This window comes from Marmota marmota, unplaced genomic scaffold (genome assembly GCF_001458135.2).
Source record: "Marmota marmota marmota unplaced genomic scaffold, marMar, whole genome shotgun sequence".
NCBI classification, from domain to species: Eukaryota; Metazoa; Chordata; class Mammalia; order Rodentia; family Sciuridae; genus Marmota; species Marmota marmota.
In genome coordinates, this window is record NW_025999945.1 from 6,745,907 (window position 1) to 6,768,946 (window position 23,040).

The 23,040-nt window shown below is 33.3% G+C and overlaps 1 protein-coding gene across 3 annotated transcripts in view; it reads left to right on the forward strand.

Annotated features, from left to right (window-relative positions):
- The window catches only part of Kif20b (kinesin family member 20B), a 62,041-nt gene extending 44,378 nt beyond the window's left edge, over positions 1-17,663 (forward strand). For 2 of the 3 annotated variants that reach the window (XM_015500110.2, XM_048801727.1), the window contains exons 26-32: positions 3,375-3,551; positions 5,705-5,815; positions 7,636-7,833; positions 9,900-10,004; positions 10,386-10,524; positions 15,816-15,958; positions 17,263-17,663. In XM_015500110.2, the coding sequence (XP_015355596.1) occupies positions 3,375-3,551; positions 5,705-5,815; positions 7,636-7,833; positions 9,900-10,004; positions 10,386-10,524; positions 15,816-15,958; positions 17,263-17,340 (951 nt within the window). In that variant the 3' untranslated portion in view covers positions 17,341-17,663. The remainder of the gene's footprint in view (positions 1-3,374; positions 3,552-5,704; positions 5,816-7,635; positions 7,834-9,899; positions 10,005-10,385; positions 10,525-15,815; positions 15,959-17,262) is intronic. The other variant, XM_048801728.1, reaches the window with a different exon arrangement.
- Positions 17,664-23,040: the final 5,377 nt, after the last annotated feature.

A 23,040-nucleotide genomic window follows, 5' to 3' on the forward strand; every position in this document is an offset into this window, starting at 1 on the left:
TTCATTTGACCCAGGGCTGAAGTGGAAAGGGAACACAAAGCAGTGCACTGACTGCACTGACTCAGTCCCTGGGCCCAAGAGCATAGGTAGAAAAGCAAAGCAAAAGTGCAGCAGCATCCCTCAAGCCCTCAATGGTAGATTTGTAGACAGATTACATTTAATTGTGTATCATATATAGTCTCCAAAAAACAGAAGCCATTTTTCAGAAAGGACTTGTTTGAAGTATCTGTCTTTCTGAAGGCATGGGGCCTCTTCTTGAGTTTTTCTCTTTTGTGTTTTTTGGTGAAAATAAACTTCATTTGGTCCTATTAACATTAAATTTTTATTTTGAAATCCATATTTGCAGAAAAGTTAAAAAGAATTTCTGATATCTTACATAATAATACAATCATCAGAACCAACAAATTAATCTTTATAATTCTGTTAACTAAATTATATTCCATATTTGAAATTTACTGGTTTCTAATTACTGTCATTTTGGGTTCAGGATCTAATCCAGACTACTACATTATATTTAATTGTCATATTTCTGTAGAATATCAGCATTTTTATTTTTGTCATGAGAAATCTGAGACTAATGCTTGCCATTACTGTATCTCTGAGATGGTCATATGTTTCATTTCATGTACTAAATCCATGTGATTGGAAGTATTTCTAGGAATCTGTTGGGCAGCTTCCTGTACTGTAACAAATATTGAGATAATCAGCTTATAAAGATAGCAGGTCTATTTTCTGCTCTTAGTTGAGAGCTTTCAGTCCAAGATCTGTTGGCTTGTTGCTTTGGGTCTGTGGTGTAACATCATGATGGGAGGGAACATGTGACTGGAAAACCTTTCACCCTAATGGTGGGGAAGTGAAAAAAGGAGGAAGAGACTATGGTCCCACAATCCTCTTCAAGAGTTTATCCTAATGACCTATAATCTCCTAGTAGGCTCCACCTCTTGAAGATTCCACCACTTTCTAACAGCGTGAATCTGGAGACCAAGTTTTCAACACATGGGCCTTTAGTTTTAGATCCAAACTATTAGCAAAGAAATATTGGGTTGAACAGAATTCTGCTGCTACAGAGGTTGCTTCTGATTCTTTGTTGCTGTCCTACAGCTCAGTCAAACTTACCATTAATAAGTGACAAGAAGTAAAATCAAAACTATAAGTTGTCAAAGGCTATTTTTCCTAGCAAATGGTACCTTGGGAAATAATGTACATAGAAAAACCCATTTGGAGTTTTCTTTTTCTTTTTTGTTTTTTTGAGACAGGGTCTCATTATGTTGCCTGGGCTGGCCTCAGTCTTTTGAGTTCAAGCAGTTCTGCTTCAGTCTCCTAAAGCTGGAAACTGTAGGTCTTCCACTGTGCCTAGCTCTTTGGATTTTTGGTCTTAGGGAAAGTTGTTTGCTTCTTTCTCCCATTTTCTTTATAACCATATTTAGGTTGTGTATGTGCCATTTAAGGATTACATTTTTGATTTTTAAAATTGATTGTAACATATAAGACAGAAAGTAAACAAAACATACATATAATTCAGTGAATTATTATAAAGCCAGCACCCATTTAATACCATTTCAAGAAATAGAATATTTCCAGCATCTCAGAGGCTGTCTCTTCTGCGTCTTTGTCAGTGAGAATAATCATTCTGTCTTTTAATGCTATATTTCAGTTCTGTTCATTTTGAATTTTGTATAAATGGTCAGATATGAATACATTGTGTCTTGTTTTTTTTTTTTTTCATTTGGAATGACATTTGAGTGAATCATTCATGTTGCATTTTTACTGCTGATTGTTTCAGTATATGAATATACCACCATTTATTTGTTTTAATGTTGAAGATATTTGTATTGTTTTCTGATTTTGGCATTAAGAGTATCTTGGTGCACATGTGCATATTCTTCTGTTGCATATGTATATAAAATAGAATTGCTGAATGAGAGAGTATGTATATATGTGAAACTAGTGGATTTCTGGCCTGATTTTCAATATAATTGTATCCATTGTACTCCAAACTAGTATTGCAGTTCTGTATGTTCCCACCAACACAAAATACTGTCAATCTTTTTTTAATGGTTTTAATATGCTTTTTTCCTGATTAGTAGTAAGATTTAAATTATTTCATTTGTTTATTGACTTTGCTTTTACAAGTCCCCTTGCCTGGTTTTCTGTTGGATTGCCTAATTTTTTCTTGTTGATTTGTAGGAGTTCTTTATATTTTTCTGGATAGACATCTAGGTAATGTGTTGTAAGGGCCTTCTTTTAGTGCTTTTTCATGCTCTTACTCTGTTTTTTATCAGTAGAAGTTCTAGAATTCATTGTAGTTAATTTTCCCAATTTTTTCCTTTATGAATCTCAAGGACATGAAGATGTTCACTTTTATCATTTCTTGAAAGCTTTGTGTGAGATAGGAGTCATTACCAATTGACCTGGTAGTACTAAACAACTGTTTCCCACTGCTCTTCTATTTTTGCCATAAATCTTATGTCCAAGGATTGATTTTTATATATAGTATATAAGATTAGAGTTGGTTATATTTTATTTGATTATGCAGGTCTTCCTGTATCCTTTGTTAAAAGACCATTGTTTCAGTGTTGCTTTCTTTGACACTTAAGTAGAATGTCAGTTGACCTTATGTTTGTGGACCCTCTTTTCTCTTTTATTGATTTTTCTGTCCATCCTTATGGCATTATCAGACTGTCTTTATTACAGTAGGCTTGAAATGACAGTTGATTGCTTCCTCTTTGTTTTTCCTTTTCGAAGTAATTTTGACTGTTCTATATCAGTATTGTCATTTAACTTAGAATCAGCTCTTTTATTTCTGCACACATGTGCATCCAGCTTGTTTTGATTGAAACTACCTTGACTCTTTGGACTTATTTGGGGAGAGAAATGACATCTTAACAACATTGAGTGTTTTGATCCTTAAACATAGATTTACTCTCCATTTATTTAGATGTTCTTTGATCTGTTTTAGCAGTGCTTTATAGTTTTTCATGTTGAGGTTTTGTACATATTTTCTCAATTTATTAGTATTTCATGATTTTTTGAACCCATTGTAAATGAAGCATTTTTTATTGTTTGTTGCTATTGGATTTGTCATTTGTTTCACTGTAATTTTGTCCTCTCTTTCCTAAATATTGGTAGAAATACTGGTATCAGATTATAGGCTATATCTACAATTGTTTATTGAAAGAAATGTCCAATAAACAAATTTCTTTGAGGATGGAATAGGGATAATTATAATGTGGACATTAAATGTATTTTGTTTTCTAGGTAAATATTTTATCTACACTTCACTACAAATTTTGTTATCTATTTTGTTGCTTTCAGAGTGTCATTTTAGATTCATTATGTAGTTTAGTTCAATATTTTCTCTATTTATTGTTTAGGAAATACTGACAGCACAGCTGGCTGAGAAAAATAGTGACCTTCAAAAGTGGAGAGAAGAACGGGATCAACTGGTTGCAGCTTTAGAAATACAGCTGAAAGCACTGATCTCCAGTAACATACAGAAGGATAATGAAATTGAACAGTTAAAAAAGATCACACCAGTAGTTTCTGAAATAGTCAGTAGATTATTGTTCTTTCTTCTTTTTTTTCCTCTACATGTTTCATTGATGTACTATAGTTGTACATGTTGATGGGATTTAGAATCTTGTTCTTTCCATGCCTTTTTTGAACATAGAAAAAAATTTTAAATAATTGATTATCCTCAATTAATTAATACAGTAGACCAGAGAAAAATCAGAGTTTGAAAAAATCTGGATATTTCTCATGAATTTTGAGTTTTCAGAGTTTATCAGTATGATTGATTTGTCCAGGCTTGAGGTGTGGCACTTTCTCTAAAGTTTTGTTTATATTTCCCATGTAGAATAATTAGAAAATCAACAATTTGTGATTTTGTCACTAATTTATCTTTAAAATATGGAAATATGATTTACCATGAATATTTGGGCCTATCCATGATACAAATTATTTTGAAAGTAAGCACAATGATGGTAGCACATTATGAGTTTTTCAAGCAGTTACTTGTAATAATATGTTGGGGGTAGGAATCCTGAAATGAAGAGGATTGCCTTTCATAATGGGGAAAGCAACTAGCATGCACTGGCTTCCACTGTAGTAAGAACTCTGATAATTGTTTTGCAGTGCTACATCCCAGTAAATGGAATCAGGGTTCATCTGAAGTTAGTCTTTCTGCACTTAAATATCTTCTGCTCAAAATCCTTAAGCAATAAGGGAAAAATGTGAGAGCGAGAAGAGAGAGACATCAAAAGTCTTAATAATTCTGAGAGAAATACTGTCCCTTTAAAAAGTAGTAGTATCACGTTATATAAATAACACAGACTTGAAAGTCAAAAACTACTGGGTATCATTACTGTTATTATTGTTTTGGTACCTTTGGGGAAAACTATTTAACAGTCTAAATCTTATCTAAAACAGTTTATAACAATGTCTCCCTAATAGAGTTATTAAATTAATTGAGAGCATTATAAAATTTTATCACAGTTCTTGCTACAGTGGAAGTCAATACATGCTGGTTGCTTTCCCCAATTATGAATTAAAGAGAATCTTTATTATTTGGTAGTAGTGGATAAATGATATAAAAGATGTGTTTGATTTTTTTTTTTTTTTTAAGCTTTGATGGATGTGATGATAACATATACATTGGAACTTACCAAGTTTAAAAATCTGATATTTTTTTATAGATCACTTAAACAGTGTTTAGGAATTGAACCTCCTTTATGGGAAAATGGGATGAGAAGTGTCCTCCAAGAAAAGATTTAGGTATTGTTATGGCCTGAAAACCTTAATTATCATGGTGTTAGGTTATCACTATGGCCTTAAAGCCTGAAAGCCATAATAAGTAAATCTTTTCTTGTTGAACACTCTCTATCTAATTTTCCCATAAGATAGGTTCTATTCCTAAAGTCTCCTGAAGTGATCACATTCCCAAAGAGACTCTATTTTTCAAAATTGTGTTATCAAAAATAATTAAGATGTTTAAATTACAATTCAGTACAGATCATGGTTATGTCATTTAATATGTCTAGATCTTTGTTTCTTCACATGGAAAGTAGGAATAATGATTCTTACCATACCTAACTAGAAAGGTGCCATGAAAGTAAAATGAGAGAGTGCACATGAAACATTTTGGAAGATGAAAGTAATCTTACAAATTTGTCCTTAGACTAGACTCAGAAATGACTAGAGAGTTGCTGAGCCTTTTCTGAATCTCTGAGGGTGACAGAGGTAGAAGGAAGGTTAGGTAGTCATTGAAATCTTTACTTTTTTTCACTGTTTGGTCCATGCAAATCTTAATTTTATATATATTCTTATTTCTTGGGGGAGATTATTATTTTTTGGCTGGGAATTGAATCCAGGGTCTCATACATACTAGATGAATGCTCTACCACTGAACTACATCCCCAGCCTTTTTTTCTTTTTGTATTTGAAATAGGGTTTCATTAAGTTGCCCAGGCTGGCCTAGAACTTGGGATCCTTCAGCCTCGGTCTCTGAGAAGCTGGGATTAAAGGCTTGTGCCACCATGTCCATCAGTTTTTATATTCTTTATGTGAGCTGTTTTATGTATTTTCAGGTTAAAATGACATTTTAAAAAACTTTTTATTCTCGTTAGTTATGCATGAAGTAGAAGGTATTTTGACATATTATACGTACATAGAGTATAATGACTTCTTTAATATTTCCTTATTTTAGAAAAAACAAAGCATAGATATCAAACCCAGACATATTACTTCAGTGGATACCGACGGAGTTGAAAATGAACCTCAGTCAACAAGTTTTGAAATTTCCAGGAATGCAGTAGAGGTGAGTATTCAGTAACAAGGTTTTCTTTTTGTTCTCTTTATCTACCATTAGTCACTTTATAACACTTCCAAGTAAATGTAATCAATACTTGCAGATACCTTGCTTCATAATTACCTGTATGTGTATGGGTCTGTGTGAAGGAAAACTAGAGGTTTATCTTTTGGTAGATTAGATCCCCAGATGATGCTAATCTCCTTAAAAATAGTAGATCTGTTAATACACACAAACTTAATGATCAGAAATAGAAAATCCTACAACTGATAAAGTAGGGGTGATTATTTGTTCTCATTAGAAGTTCCTTTAGTAAGCATTGTATTAAATAGTATGTTTTTGGGGAATTGTGTCCACATAATAACTTTGTTACCAGCCTTTAATACTCACATTAATTTTCCTTAATGTGTATTGGGTTGAGACTTCTAGAAGCGAATTACTGAATAACATAGAGATTCTCAGATTGGATATGAAATAGATAAAAATTCTTTGTCATTTCATTTTTGATGATAAAACTGCTTTTTAAGTTTATTTTTAAACTAATTTATTCAGAGCGTTCAGTGTTTGGAAGTTTGCTAAGCACTGAGGCTATACACACAATGGGCTAAGTGTTGTAATAGAAAGTGAACTCTGCAAGTAACTTTGCAGAAGATGCAGTGTATTTGCCTGGTGGATTGTGGAAGTGGGCTAGAGACCTTAATGGTGAGTAGAGGCTTACTAAGCAAATGAGAAGAGAAAGGCATTTTATTTTAATCTAGGAAAATAGCATGAATCATTCTTTCCTTGACAGTTCTTGATAGAGTTTCAAATAATTTGTATTGCTCTTAGGGATTAATACAAATCAAAAAGTTTGTACAAATGATCCAGAAATCTTGATTACATGGGCAATCACATATAATAGAACATTGTTTTGTCCATAAATTTATATGTGTTATCTAAACCTCCTGGTTCCAATTTCCTATTAATGATTCCAGAAGTTATTGTATATTTCATAATTTTTGGGGAACCCTATTGTCATGTTCTTTTGTGTACTTTTTTTGCCTTCATGAAATCAACATGCTCACTTAGGCTGAGAGCCCAAACATGCATAGCTGGCAGTTGATTTTGGGAGTTCTGCTGAACTTATATGAGACCTCTGCCTATATATAGCCTGAGCTTTTCACAACACAGTGGCTATATTCTAGTTTGGATTTTGAGGAGGGAAAATGTCCTGGAAGTTAGTGATCCAAGAGGACGGGATGGAGGTTAGAATTCTTGTTATCATTGACCGTAGACAACTGTATATTATTTCTACCCTATTTTATTTGCCACAGAGAGCATTAACGACAGCACCGATTCAAGAGGAGAATGAGAGCTTTCCTTTTTCAATGAGAAGAGTAGCAAAGAATTTGTAGCCAGCTTTAAGTCTTCCATTATTAGGGTGCTTGTTAAAAATTCTGGACTTTCCTCAGAGATTTTTGACTAAGTAGGTTTGTGGTAAGGGCCTATACTCTTTAAAATGAAGTCTCCAGGTAATTCTTATAATCATGCAAGTTTGGAGAATGCTGATTTCTAAGTTTCCCTCAATTTTTTATTGATTCTAGGAATTGAACCCAGAGCCTCATGCATGCTAAGCATACACTCTACTACCGAGCTAGACCCCCAGCTCCACTTTCTTCCAATTTTACCATTCCATGTGTAAATCTAGTAGTGTTGATGATAACTCAGTCTTATCCTCTCTGTGACCCAGCATACTTTTTATTTTCTTTATTAGGCATTTAAGAGAATTTTGTGGCTTGTAAATTCATATTCTGAAATAAATTATTTTTTCCTTTTTAATTTTATTGTAGGATGGATCTGTAGTTCTTGACTCTTGTGAAGTGTCAACAGAAAACGAACAGAGTACTCGATTTCCAAAACCTGAGCTAGAGATTCAATTTACACCTTTACAGCCAAACAAAATGGCAGTAAAACACCCTGGTTGTACTACACCAGTGACAGTTAAGATTTCTAAGGCCCGGAAAAGGAAGAGTAATGAAATGGAGGAGGTAAGTATTTAATTGATGAGTAAATTTAATAGCAAATCTTATTATTATTGTTTGTATAGTTAAGCTCTGCTATACTGCCTTTCTGTTTGTAAGGAGATCAAATCATAATTTTAAGGCATATTTTCAACCCTTTAAGAGTAAAAATACAAACTTCCTCCTTGTTTTCATTTAAACTGTAATAGGTCACAAGATGGTGGATTTTATTGGAGACTGGTTTCCATATACTTGTCTCTTTGAAACTAATCACTTTCCTTCCAGAGAAAGAGGAAAGGAATGACAATGAAATTAGAGAAGCAACTTGTCTTTGTCATTTAACTAAAATGTTAGGTCTCCATGGTCTTAGCAAGTTTTGAAGGAGAAAATTTTTTCCCATCAACTAGTATTAAAATTTGGATGTCAATAAAGTAATAGGCTAAAACTATTTACTTTTTCTTACTACAGCTTCTGAATGGTAGGGCTGTCAAACTTTTTTTTTTTTTTTTTTTTTTTACCTCTTAATTCATGTAGATCTGGTGAGTCACATAAACTTTCTCATCCTCAATTTCCTCCTTTTTGAAATAATATATTAATGAATTTAGAATGCTTAGCTTTTGCTCAGCATTTGGTAGATATAAATAAAGGGTAAACATTTTCTTTTAAAGTAATTTGTTTTACATTTAAACTAATTATAAAACTCTAGCAACATTACTTTTCGCTGATTTTGTTTAACTCCATTAAAGAATAGTATATTTTCAAGCTGATGAAAGAGCAGATAGTATTAACCATATTATTGAGGCCCTCTATTAGGTAATAAATTTGCCAAGTTTATATTATTCGGTGTAGTTTTGCTGCTACACATATAATACCTTTAGTGTTTGTGTAGCATCATTATCTGTGTTAAATTGATTTTTCTTGGGTCCATTTCCCGTCCCCACCAAGGGAAAAAAAAAATTGAGTGTAGTATTTGAAGGATAAAATATATAAGTCTGTTCACTTTATTGTTGGTATATATCCTTTGCACGTGTTTCAGAAAAGATTTTCAGATAGTTTTAGATACATCATGTAGAAACTTTAATTTTTTTAACTGATGATGCTATATCTTCACTGCTGTAATAAATTGACTGTATGGATTCTTGTGAAAAATCATTTGTACACAGCAGTATTCTAATCCAGTAAAGACTGCAAAGCTCTTTATTGAATACTCTGGATGTAGTGTCCTACCCTTTTAGTCTTTGTTTATTTGCTTCTTGTGGTTACTTTTTGTCTGTCTCCTTTCATGAAGACAGCTTCTTATGACTCTTATGCCTCCTACTTTGTAACTTGGATTTTTATGCTTAATCATGATTTTTCCTCTGCTTCTCTCTACCCTCCACCCTCCTGCTTATTTTCTTTGGTATTACTAGGATGTAAAACAGTTAAATTCAGTGAATATACCTATAAAAGGATTTCGTCCTTTGTGAAGTAGTGTAGGGGAAACAAAGGGTAACATTCCATGCCTATTTAGTAAGAAAGAAAAATTTTAATAATTCTCAATTTCCATATTTTACCTGTGTGAAGTTTGTTTTGCTTTTGATGTTGACAGATTTCAGTGAGAGGTCTTAAACATAGATGCTTGTATGATTTGGGAATGGGGAAAAGCTAGATATAACTTGACTATACTTTATTTTAAAAATGAGATTCAAATGAAACTTGTTAACTCTTCTAGGTATATCATTTAGCTTGGGTAACTTCATTATTTATGATGTATATGAAAAATTCATATCTGCAGTCAGAGTTTGTCAACCTTAGCACAGTTGACATTTTGGGCTAGACACATATTTGTTGTGGGGATAGCCTTCAAATTGCAGGGGTGTTTAGCAGTGCCCTTGGCTTCTGCCCACTAGTTGTCATTATCATTATCTTCCTCCCTTGCAAAGACAACCCAAACTATCTTCATATTTAGCTAGTGTCCCCTGAGGTCAAAACTGACCCCAGATAAGAACCACAGTTTTAAGTGATAAAATGGCATTTTATAGATTTTCTCTTTTGAGCTAGACAAAGAATATACTGTCAAGAAATTAACTAATGCTAAAATGTATTATTTTTAGGACTTGGTGAAATCTGAGAATAAGAAGAATTCTACACCCAGAACTAATTCTAATAAGTTCCCTATTTCAGAGCATAGAAATTCTTCTGTCAAAAAGGATCAAGAGGTTTGTCTTTTAATTTGTATAAAATTGGCCATTTCTGTCATTTGCATTTAGAAAATAGAAGCTGGAAATTAAGAAGTCAAGTTCTGATTAGTAATTATCCAGAGATTCTGTGTGTCCAATTGTAACTCATTTATCTTCAGCTTGGAATGTGACCTTTAGCATTTGGCCATCAGCAGGTAGTCCTGCAGTGCCTCACTTCTGACTCAACTCTCTAGCTAGCAAATTCATTTTTCTGTTCTTTGGCCCTTTCACCCTTCTTCTGTGCACTTAATCCCAAGTTCCTTATCCAAGAATTCATAACTTCTCTAATTTAACTGTGGCTATAACTGTTTCCTTATAACATTTTTTATCTACAATAAGAAAAAATGTCTGTTTATTTAGGTTTCCACACATCCATCATCTAAAAAGACATATTCTTTACGGAGTCATGCATTAAACTTGGCCACTAAGAAAAAAGAAGGTACACTACAGAAATTTGGAGACTTTTTACAACATTCTCCAACAATTCTTCAATCAAAAGGTTTGTAGAAAATTAAATGACCCTTCCTGTTAGATTCAGTGCTGTCTGATATCTTATTGGTATACTGACTCAAAACCTGTTTTATTCAGTGAATATTATGCTTTAAACAGATAGACACTGTAGGAAGAAACATAAAAGATGATGTACCTAGATATTCACTATGTATTGGAAGAGAAAGGGTTATATCTAACTAGTTGTTCTAGATAGAGCAGGCTGCTTAATATAATAGTGGTCCAAGCAAAGTGGCATGATGGTATCGGAGGGGAGAAAACTATTCTGATAAGGCGGTTTGGGAAGATTTTTTTTTTTTGGAGGAAGTGGGTATTGACATGTTAGCAGGATAACACCCCTTAGAGATAATTACTATTAGTATTATTGTGTATATCCTTTGTGTGTGTTTGTGTGGCCTATACCTGTGTAAGCATTTGCTGTCCAAATGTAATATGCCAGGAATATTTCTTTTAGTATCTGTTGAATTCACAAAAATCACACACATAATGCTTTTTTCCTTTATAGTGTAATGCGGACATGTTAATACCTATGTATATATTAAGATCATATGCTGCGCACACATACACGGACACATATACATATGCACATCAACTACAGAGAACCGTTTTTACACAGGTAGAGGACTAGAAATGTATAGAGAATGTTCTTGCAGTTTCAGAAAGCAATCTGTATCTGGCATGTAGAATGTGGAGGAATCATTGGTGGTGGGTAGGGGTGTGGGTTTTTGTGTGATCACTTGGATGAATTAGAGATCAGAAATGAAGAATAGGGGAGAAAAAGGAGCCAGAGGCAGGGGGACAATTGAGTTGAGTCTAATAGGTTGTGTGAAAATACTTTGAAAATTTTATTCTAGAGTTTTCTAAATTTTCTTGGTTCAGTGCCCTTAGTCTCAATAAGTATTTTTGTTTTGCTCCTACACCCAATAACTTAATAGCCTCATCCAGTAGATTTAAGGCCAAAAAAAAAACAGTAAAAATTCAGCTTCTGAAAATCTAGTTTGTACAGATATGTCATTATCAAAATAAATGTAATGTGATACCATTTTGAAACCTTAAATCACCTTAAACTATTGAAGATCACTGCTTTTCTTAAAGATTGAAAATATTCTAAGGTGCTTTTTAAATTTACTATAGCTTTAGTGCATAGTTTAGAGTTTTGGACCTTTCAAACTCTTAAGAAATACTTTTTTTTTTTTTCAAAATGTATAATTTGAGCATAGGAAATATCTGGAAGGATAAATAGCAAACTGTTAAACATTTAAATTTGGAGAGGAGGGACTTCTTATTAGAAGATTGTGTTTTATTTAAGTTATATTGACTATCATATGTTAAAAAGGAATATGTTTTCAAGAGAGTACTTGATTGACTTGATTCTTCCACAGTTTTCTTATTAATATAGCTGGCATGAATTTTTTTAAGTTATTTCTAAGAATATAAGATATTTCTATTTTGGATTGTAACTACAATACATACCTGTGGTGGTGGGTCACTTGGAAATATAGAAAAAAAAGGAAAAAAAAATCCTGCTTCTCTGATAACCTCTACTAACCCATTAGTCAGAATCTCTGGTCTTCTAGCTTTTATGACTAGCTCATCTTCTATCCATTCAGTACATGATAGCCAGAGTGATCTTTTCATTGCTCTGTTTTATGTTACTCCTTTGATTTCCCAATTCTTCTGCATGACCTGATTTATGACCCTCTCTCCATCTTATCTCCTGTTATTCTATGGTTGATGATTAGCCAGCTTCAATCATATCAACTTCTGACTTCCTAGAATATGCCAGCCACTTCTCTTACCTTGTGATCATTGCATTCTTTTGCATCTTCTTTTGTTTGCTTTTATCCGGCACACACCATAACTGCTCTCACCGTAACTGCTTCCTCATCCTTTAACTCAGAGCTGATGCTGTGAGAAGGAAGGAAGATCCCTTTCACTAAACCTCCTCATCACTGGCTTCACTCAGTCTTCATTACTCAATCCTATTTTTTTCTGTCTTAGCACTTATTTCCTTATTATCTTATTTTCTTATTATCCTTGTGGAGTATAAGCTCCACAAGGACAAAATGTTTAATTCATAATGTCAGCACTTGGTATAGTGGCTTGCACACAATAGGAGTTTGGCTCCAGGCCAAAATCATATGTGTGATTTTGTTTTCATGCCCAGTCAGGTGCAATCACAAAGACCTGGTAGATCTCCTGAGAGAAAACTTCCTTTCCTGTTCAAGAACTGGTGTACATTCAGTGCTTTATAGTCTCAAAAGGGAGTGACTGTCAAGGATTCAGGACCTGGCTAGCCATGCTATTATATACACCTGCATTCCTAGCCTCAGTGCCTCCTTAGAGAGCCTTTTCCCTGGGGCTTCTTAAGGTGCCTCTGCCAAACAACTTCTTATGGAGGGAGAAGGGATGCCAACTTGAAGAACTTTTCTGCATTGTGACTCAGTACTTCTTCACTTATATCTCCCTACCCTAAGCTTCTAGCCCTAAGGTACATGAAACTGCAAGCGCCTTTTGTTTGGGACTCTCTGCACAGTCCAGTGACCCTGGCTTCTGTGCTGATCCACCTGACCTGACTGGTGGATGGTAGGAGATGGTGTTTTCTGAGATCTAACCTCTTGCTTATATTATTGTGACAACTGGTTAAAGGCTCGGATCATTTTAGCTTCTTAATGGCTACTCTGATACCTGAAACTCATTTCTTTCAGGCTTGGCCCCTGATAAATAGACTCTTCATTAAGTGTATTTTCTTAAACATTTTATTTATATATGGATATACATACATATATATATAAACATATATCTGATATATGTATAAGGATTTTATTTTTGGGAATTCTCCCACATGGAAATATGTTTTCTAATGAAATCAGTATATTTGTCTATTAACAACACAGCCAGTGTACAAAGTGGGAAATTAAAAAAATCCCTCTTTTACTTCCTAGAAGAAATCAGCTATTAACAGTTTTGTTTCTATCCATGTGTGTGTGTGTGGTGTGTGTGTGTGTGTATTTAAGTTAAGGTTTTACAGTTGTACATTATTTGTACTGAGTGTTCATTGTGTACATCTTTATGCATTATCTATTGAACTAAATCCACCACTTTATTTATTTATTTATTTTTTAGTTAAAAATGAGAGTAGAATGTATTTTGACATACATACATGTAGTATAACTTTCCATTCTTGTGGTTGTACATGATGTTACACTATTCTTGTATTCATATATGAACATAGGAAAGTTATATCTGATTTATTCTATTCTCTTTCCCATTCCATTTCCCCTTTCTTCTCCCCTTTCTCCCCTGTCCAATCTAGTGAACCTCTATCCTCCCTCCTATCTTGCCTATCTTGAGTCAGCATCCACATATCAGAGAGAACATTGGCTTTTGGTTTTTTGGGACTGGCTTAGTCCACTTAGCATGATAGTCTCCATTTCCATTCATTTACTGATAAATGCCTTAATTTTATTCTTCTTTATGGCTGAATAATATTCCACTGTATATATGTACCACATTTTCTTTACCCATTCATTTATCGAAGGGTACCTAGGGTTGGTTCCACAGCCTAGCTATTGTGAATTAAGCTCCTATAAACACTGATGTGGCTGCATCACTATCATATACTGATTTTTAAATGGTTTGGGTATATACCAAGGAGTGGGATGGGTCAAATGGTGGTTTCATTCCAGGTTTTCTGAGGAATCTCCATATGCTTTCCAGGGTGGTTGCACCAATTTGCAGTCCCACCAACAATGTATAAGTATACCTTTTCTCCCACATTCTTGCCAACATTTATTGTTACTTGAATTCTTGATAATTGCCATTATGACTAAAGTGAGATGAAATCTCTGTATAGTTTTAATTTGCATTTCTGTAATTGCTTGAGATGTTAAACATTTTTTCATATATTTGTTGACCATTTGTATTTCTTCTTTGAAGTGCCTGTTTGGTTTCTTTGCCCATTTATTTAATGGGTTATTTGTTTAATTAGTGTTAAGTTTTTTGAGTTCTTTGTATATCCTGGAGATTAATGCTATATCTGAAGTGCAAGTGGCAAAGATTTTTTCCCATTCTGTAGGGTCTTTCTTTAGGTTCTTGGTTATTTCCTTTGCTGTGGAGAAGCTTTTTAGTTTGATACCATCCCATTTGTTGATTCTTGGTTTTACTGCTTGTGCTTTAGGAATTTGGTTCGTAAGCCAACATAGTAGAGATTTGGGCCTACATTTCCTTCTAGTAGGCACAGGGTCTGTATTCTAATGCCTAGGTTCTTGATCAACTTAGAGTTGAGTTTTGTGCAGAAATAGGGGTTTAATTTCATTACTGCATACTTATTTCCAGTTTTCCTAGGACCATTTGTTGAAGAGGCTATCTTTTTTCCAATGTATGTTTATGTCACCTTTGTCTAGTATGAGATAACTGTATTTGTGTGGGTTTGTCTCTGTGTCTTTTCTTCTGTTCCATTGGTCTTCATTGTCTGTTTTGGTGCCAATATCATACTGTTTTTATTCCTATAGCTTTGTTGTTAAATTTGAGGTCTTGTATTGTGATGCTTCCTGCTTCACTTTTCTTGCTGTTGATTGCTTTGACTATTCTGGGCCTCTGATTTTTCCAAACGAATTTCATGACTACTTTTCATATTTCTATGAAGTATGTCATTGGAAACTTAGTAAGAATTGCATTAAATCTGCATAGCACTTTTGATAGTATGGCCATTTTGATAATGTTAATTCTGCCTATCCAAGAACATGGGAGATCTTTCCATCTTCTAAGGTCTTCAATTTCTTTCTTTAATGTTCTGCAGTTTTCATTGTAGAGACCTTTCATCTCTTTTGTTAGATTGACTCTCAAATATTTTATTTTCTTTGAGGTTATTGTGAATGGGATACTTTGCCTAATTTCTCTTTTGGTTGATTCATCACTGGCGTAGAGGAACACAATTGATTTATGGGTGTTAATTTTATATCTGGCTACTTTGCCAAATTAATGAATTCTAGAAGTTTTCTGGCCTTAATGCTACATACGATTCTACTTTCTAGTTTAACATGGCATAAATCTTTTCCAAATCATTGATGGAAAAAATGAGTTTTATTGATACATTATAATTTACAGAGCTTTCCACCTGAACATTATTCATATATTATTTTATTTATTTATTTGCACTCCCCCATTACTGATGATCATTATTTGTTTCTGAAGCATTTAACTTTTTTCTTAATCAGTTATCTCTTCATGTCCTTTCATCATTCATATTTTGCATTGTTTTCATTTTAATTTGTATAGCAAAGAAGATAATTGAAACAATGAGCTCTTCAAAGGTCTCAAATGTAGAAGCAATTAAAGAAAATGTGTCTCAACCAAAAAAAGCCAAACGGAAATTGTACACAAATGAAATTTCATCTCCTATTGATATATCTGGCCAAGTGGTAAGCTAGTATTTCAATTTTCATCAATGTAAAACTAAAACTGTTCATGGTCATTTTAATTTTGAAGTATTCATTACAATTCAAATTTTTGATTGATTTGAATTTCTATCCTTTAGATCCCAGATCATTTAAAACATTTTACTTTTGATCAGATTATATACTTTTGATCAGATATTCCTATTATAACCTTATAGGAATTAAATATAAATGCTGTATTACTGTATGTAAGTGCCATTCATTTGCATTTGAAACCTCATCCAAGGAATATATTTTCATCAATAGAATTATCACTATTTAGTAATTTATTGGCCTTTAACATCTGTTTTTCTTTGTTATGTTTATCATCAGAATTGCACACATCTGGGTCCAAGTATGCTTGGTAAAAATATAGAATTGACATTTAGCCATTTCCTCCCACCTTCTTTTTTAAGCCTTCTAGACTTTATTAAGAAGAGATGGGAGTTGTCACCCTGACTCTGTGACTCATTCTCCTCATTCAGAACAGTCTGTGCTCTACATGGAAGGTTCTAATTTTCTGTCATGCTTACATTTGCTTTGTGGATGAAAGTGAAGGTTGAAAAATAATTAAAGGAAAAAACTTCAACAGGAAATGGCCAAGAAAAATTAGGAGAGTTGTTTTTTTTTTTTTTTTTTGCAATAGTAGCTATCAGATATGAGATTGACACTCAAAAGCAAGTGGTAAAGAATTAGGGTTAATTAGGACATGCTGTTCAAAGCACTATTCTCTTAGTCACTTTTTCCCATCTGTCTTATTAGTACATAATTTCCTTCCTTGGCTGAATATTATTTGTTTCCTTAGTTGCAGTATTGTGTGCTTTCTACTTTTTAAGTTATATGTTGCTGTGAAAGGTCATTTTATAAAATTGATTTGAGGCTTTTATCTCTAAATATGATAATTATTTCCAGAGGCACAAAACAAAGTAGAAAAAAATTTTTTTCCAACTAGAGTTTTTAATCTAAAAACACACTTATTTATCTAAAATTCTAAAGGTTCAATTAGATTCTATCATTTGTTTACATGATTATAGTACTGATAAAACTGAGATAGTAAGACGTTATCTTTGAATTCAATAGGATTGTAGGTTATTTTAATCCTGGAATTAGCTAGCATTGAATGAATCTTTTACAAAATATTCTGCATGTGTTTTTATAGAAGATGGAATACCTATAGTCTAAGAGGACAAAAAGACTCATGTTGTTATTATGTCAATAATTAAGCACATAAGCACATATATTCTTATTTTTGCCTATAAGTTTTGAAAAGCTCAAATTGTTAATTTCAGATTTTGATGGACCAGAAAGTGAAGGAAAGTGATCACCAGATTCTCAAACGACGACTTCGAACAAGAACAGCCAAATAAATCACTTTTGGAGAGTGTTTTAATTTTATATTCATAATCATTGTAATTTGCATCTTGGCTTTCTAAAAATATTTTATATATTATGATGCATTAAATCTCTGCATAGAGATTTGTTTTATATATAGTGTGATTTTTAATTCAATAAATAATCAGTTTACCTGTGTACTTCTTAAATCTTCTTTTTAATCTATATATTCCCTGTTATCTCAGGCATTAGATACTAGGAAAGCAGCTATTATTCATGTTTTTCTTATTTTATTTTTATTATTTATTTGTTTTAATTAATTACACATGATGGTACAATGATCTTGACATATCATACATTTGAATCAGATGGGATATAATTTCTCATTTTTCTGAATGTACAGGTTGCAGAATTACATTGGTCATGCAGTCACGTATATACCTGCAGCAATAATAATGTTTTGTTGTTTTTTTTTCTTTTTTGGTGGGGAATACTGGGGATTGAACTCAGGGGTGCTTAACTACTGAGCCACATCCCAGCCCTATTTTGTATTTTATTTAGAGACGGGTCTCACTGAGTTGTTTAGTGCCTCACTGTTGCTGAGACTGGCTTTGAATTCATGATCCTCCTGTCTCAGCCTTCTGGGCCTTTGGGATTATAGGCGTGTGCCACTGCGCCCAGCTCATGTTTATTTTTCTGCATGTGATGATATAAGTCAGGTTTGGGGCTTACTTGTGTTTTTAGTGTTTTGTGAGTTTGTTTTTACTTTGTTGGCATGTACAGGTGATTTTATATATCTGTTTGGATTATAATTAGGAGTTAGGGAAAAGCATATATGGGTTTTTTCTTTGCCAAAAGAAAAGATCTAAAGTCTTTAATTAGAAAAAAATATTTTTAATTAAAAAAAATCTAATAATGTTTGCTTCCTGATTTTTTTCCAGGACACAGAAAATTGTAAGTAAAAATTAGAAAGGAAGAAAAGATAGCGTCTAGGAGCCAAAATAGTGATGGTTGGGGGACAATAAAAAGAATTTTAGACCTGGACCTTAGAAGTAGTCTTCGTTTAAGAGATGAGAAAACTAAGGCACATGAAGTTTACTCATGCTAATTAGATGCTAATTAGATCATATAACTAAGGTTTAGTAAACTAATAATTAAAAATACCAAAAAAAAAAAAAAAAGGACACAAAAGCAGTAGCTAGAACTAAGCTCAAGATATTTTGCCACCTGGGGCTTTTAATCAAAAAGCATACATTCATCTAAATTCTTAAAGGTTTCATTACATTTTAGCATTGCTTACCAGATGACACTGAATAAGAAAAGTTATATGGTGTTTTGTTTATATGGCATGTTATTTTTCCATCAAAATAGTTATATTAAAACTTAAACTCTTGGGGCTGGGATTGTGGCTCAGTAGTAGAGCGCTTGCCTGGCATGTGCAAGGCCCTGGGTTCGATCCTCAGCACCATGTATAAATAAAGAAATGTGTGCAACTAAAACTAAAAAATAAATAAATATTAAAAAAAATACTTCTAGGCATCAAAATGTTTTCATTGTGTATTATGGAAAAAATAGTTAATATTCATTATTCATTTCATATTTGTGTGTTTTCTTACTAAAATTATAACCTCAAAATCAGTACTCATAGCACACGTGTGGTCATTTGTGGAAATCTTCAGAGTGGCAAAAATTTTGAGTTAACCAACATGCACATTTGCAACTAAAATTGAACAAAGCAGCACTCTGCCTTCTTGTCTCAGCCCTCACACTGTAAATGAATTTCCATTCTATATCCAGAATACAGATTAAAATCTAGCCTTAACAATCATCTAGGGAGTTAAGAGTTTGGAGGGTGAGTCCTGGCAAAAGGGCTCAGGATACACCCTGGGCTTTCTATAGATGCACACTAACAACATAAAACCAAGCCTGCATAAATTGAATGTAACCATCCAGTAATCAAAATGCTTGTTGGGAACAAAACTAAACAAAACAACAACTGTAAAATATAGTGTAGATCTCTGCAACATATCTTTTATGCATGTTATGTGGTAAAAAATTACTAAATATGGAAAGAAACAGGAAAATGTGTCCCATGGAAACAATACTTTACATGACTTAAATACTGAATTTTGCAAAAATGTTAAAGCAGATAGTATGCATATGTTGGAGGATTTAAAGGACGTGTCACCTTAATAAAGAATCCCAGCAGCAAAGGGAAAATATGAAGAAAAAAACAAATGGAATTGTTCCTACAGAAGGGTCAAATAGCTGAAATGAAAATCCACTGGATACATTTATAACAGATTAGAGATGTCAGAAGAAAGTGTAGTAAACATGAAGACAGATCAGTTTAAATTACAAAATCTGAAGGGCGGAAGGACCCAATAACCAGAGCCTCAGTGTCCTGTGGAACAGTGCCCAAAGGATTAATAACAGAGGTAGTTTGAGATCCAGAAGGATGAAAGCATGAAAATAGAGCAGTGGGGAAAAAAAAGACATTTGAAGAAAAAAATGGCCCCAAAGTTTTCAACTCTTATGCAGAAATAATGACTTAGAAGCTCTGCAGATTACAACTGGGGTAAATCCAAATAAAGTTACGCATAGAAAGATTGTTACACTGCTGAAAATCAACCATAAAGAGAAAATCTTGAAAGCAACATGAAAAATATCAACACATTGCATATAAACAAAAGATAACATAGCTTAACTGTGGATCCATTCAGAGAAATGCTTCATTAGGCCATTTTGTTATTGTATGAACATCAAATTACTGATATAAACCTAGATGGCATAGGTCAGTCATTTAACATGGCCTCAGTGTAGTCAAGAAATATATGAGGCTGCTGTTGGCATAACACACTGTCTTAAACTTTTTTTTAACTTTTTAAAAAAGTGTAATCATAAAAAGTATAGTACATAAATTAGTAATATAGTTGTTTATCATCACTATCAAGAACTAAGTACTATGTATAATTTTATGTGCTATACTTTTATATGACTGGCAGCAGCATAATAGGTTTGTTCACTTTAGCCTTATTATCACAAACCTTACGAGTAATGAATTGTGTTATGACATTAACAGTTAAGATCTTACAAGGCAATAGGCATTTTTCAGCTTTCTTATATTCTTTTAGGGCCACCATCATATATGTGGCCTGTCACTGAAACATTATGTGATTCATGACTATATAAAAATATGTAAGACACTGTTAGAATTGTAATGCAATAACCACACAACCCAATAAAATTCTGATAAAAGACTTATATTCAAGTATGAAAAGATAAATTCATTGGTTATCAGAGAAAAGCAAAACTATAGTAGAACAAGGAAGATCAGGTTTGGCTAGAGGCTGGGGCTCAGAGATGAGATCAAAAGATGAAGAAATTAGAGAAATGGATATATTTTATGTCTTGATTGTTGTATATTCTGTATACAATTATTAAAAGTCAAATTGTCTATTTGAAATAGTTTTACTGCATGAAATTTAAATAGCAAGATCAGCATGATATTTTCCAACTACATCTATTTACTTGCAAATGCCATAATTTTATTCTCTTTTAATGCTAAATAATATTCCATTGTGTATATATACCACAGTTTCTTTATCCATTCATCTCTTGAAGGGCACCTAGGTTGGTTCCATAGTTTAGCTATTGTGAATTGTGCTGCTATAAACATTGATGTGGCTGCATCACTATAGTATGCTCATTTAAGTCTTTTGATATAGACCATGGAGTGGGATAGCTGAGTCAAATGGTGGTTCCATTCTAAGTTTTCTAAGGAATCTCCATACAGCTTTCCATATTGGTTCCACCAATTTGCAGTGCCACCAGCAATGTATGAGTGTACCTTTTCCTCCACATCCTCGCCAACACTTATTATTGCTTGTATTCATGATAATTGCCATTCTGACTGGAGTGAGATGAAATCTTAGATTAGTTTTGATTTGCCTTTCTCTAATTACTAAAGACGGTGAACATATTTTCACATGTTTGTTGATTGATTGTATATCTTTTGAGAAGTGTCTGTTCAGTTCCTTAGCCCAAAAAACAATAACAACAACAACAACAAAACTCACATTCATATATCATGGATTATAATGACTAAAATTACAAAATCTGACAATACCAAATGAAAACTGCTTCTAGTGCATACTTTTTTTAAAAAAAGTTCATTTTCTTTGCTATAGAGCCAAGTTGCATTTTTTCTTTATTGTAACAAGATTGTATTTTAGAAAAAAATTTTAGGCATTTATTTTTGGTTGGAACTTTTTAAAAAACTTTAAAAATTTTTTTTTAGGTTTAGATTTTCAGAAGAGTTGGAAAAATAGTTCCCCTCTACCTCTTACCAGTTTCCTTTTTTGTAAACATTTCACATTATCAAAATATATTTGAAATATTTAAAAAACAAACATTGACCTATCACTATTAACTTATATTTTATTAGTTTTTCCACTGATGATCTTTTTTGTTCTAGGATCCCATCTGGGATAACCCACTATATAACTGGTCATCCTGTCTCTTTCATTTTCTCTATTTGTGATAATTTCTCAGATTTCTTTGCATTTCATGTCCTGGACAGTTTTGGGGGTACCAGCACGGTATTTTGTGCAAAGTCTCTTCAGTTTGAGTTTGTTGAATGGTTTTCTCATGGTTTGGCCAGAGATTCAGGTTTTTAGGAAGAATGACGAATGAAGAGGTGTGAAGTGCCCTTCCATAGCACTACAAGAGTACATGTTATCAATTTGTCACTGCTAACGTTAACCATTATCACTTAGCTAAGGTTGTGTGTGCAGAATTTCTCCATTTTAAATTAATTTTTCTTTATGTACTTTTGTCATTGGAAGCAAGTCATCTATGTGTGGCCTCTGAGGAGTAGGGAGGTGAACAAAACACATTGTAAAATGCAAAATTGTCTTAATTTAACCAGGATTGAACCCAGGGATGCTCAACCACTAAGCCACATGATCAGCCCTTTTGGATATTTTATTTAGAGACAGGGTCTCAATTAAGTTGCGGATGCTAGCTTTGAACTTGCAATTCTCCTGCCTCAGCCTCCTGAACTGCTGGGATTACAGGTATGCACCACTGCACCCAGCTTTAATAATAATCTTGAGTCTGATTCACTGGAAAGAATCCATATTTAACTACATCATATTTCTGAAGGAGATCAATTCCATGTAGCTTTTCTCTATTTCAATTGAGGTATTTACCTTCTCACTGGTTGATCCTGCATGTATACGGCATAACATTAAGGTAAATAAGTCAAATAATATATATTTTTGAAGCACCTTTTGATCTAATTTGAAGGCATATGGTAAGTAAAGGAATATAGAGTTAATAATTGAGGCATTTGGTTAAAACTAATTTTTAAATGATGAACATGGGTTACTTTATGATTTTTTTTTTTTTTTTTTTTTTTTGAGATAAATTCTTGCTATGTTGTCCAGACTGGTCTCAAACTCCTGACCTCATGTGAATCCTCCAAAGTGGCTGGGACTACATGTGTGTGCCATCACACTTTGTTAAAACTCAATTTATTTTTATTTTTTGGTGCTAGGAATTGAACCCAGGGATACTGAGCTACATCCCCAGCTCTTTTTAATTTTTTGAGACAGGATCTTACAAAGTTGTTCAGGGTCTTGATGAGTTGCTGAGGCTGACCTCTAACTTTTGATCCTCTTGCCTCAGCCTCCTTAGTTGCTGGGATTACAGGTGTATGCTGTCATGCTGGG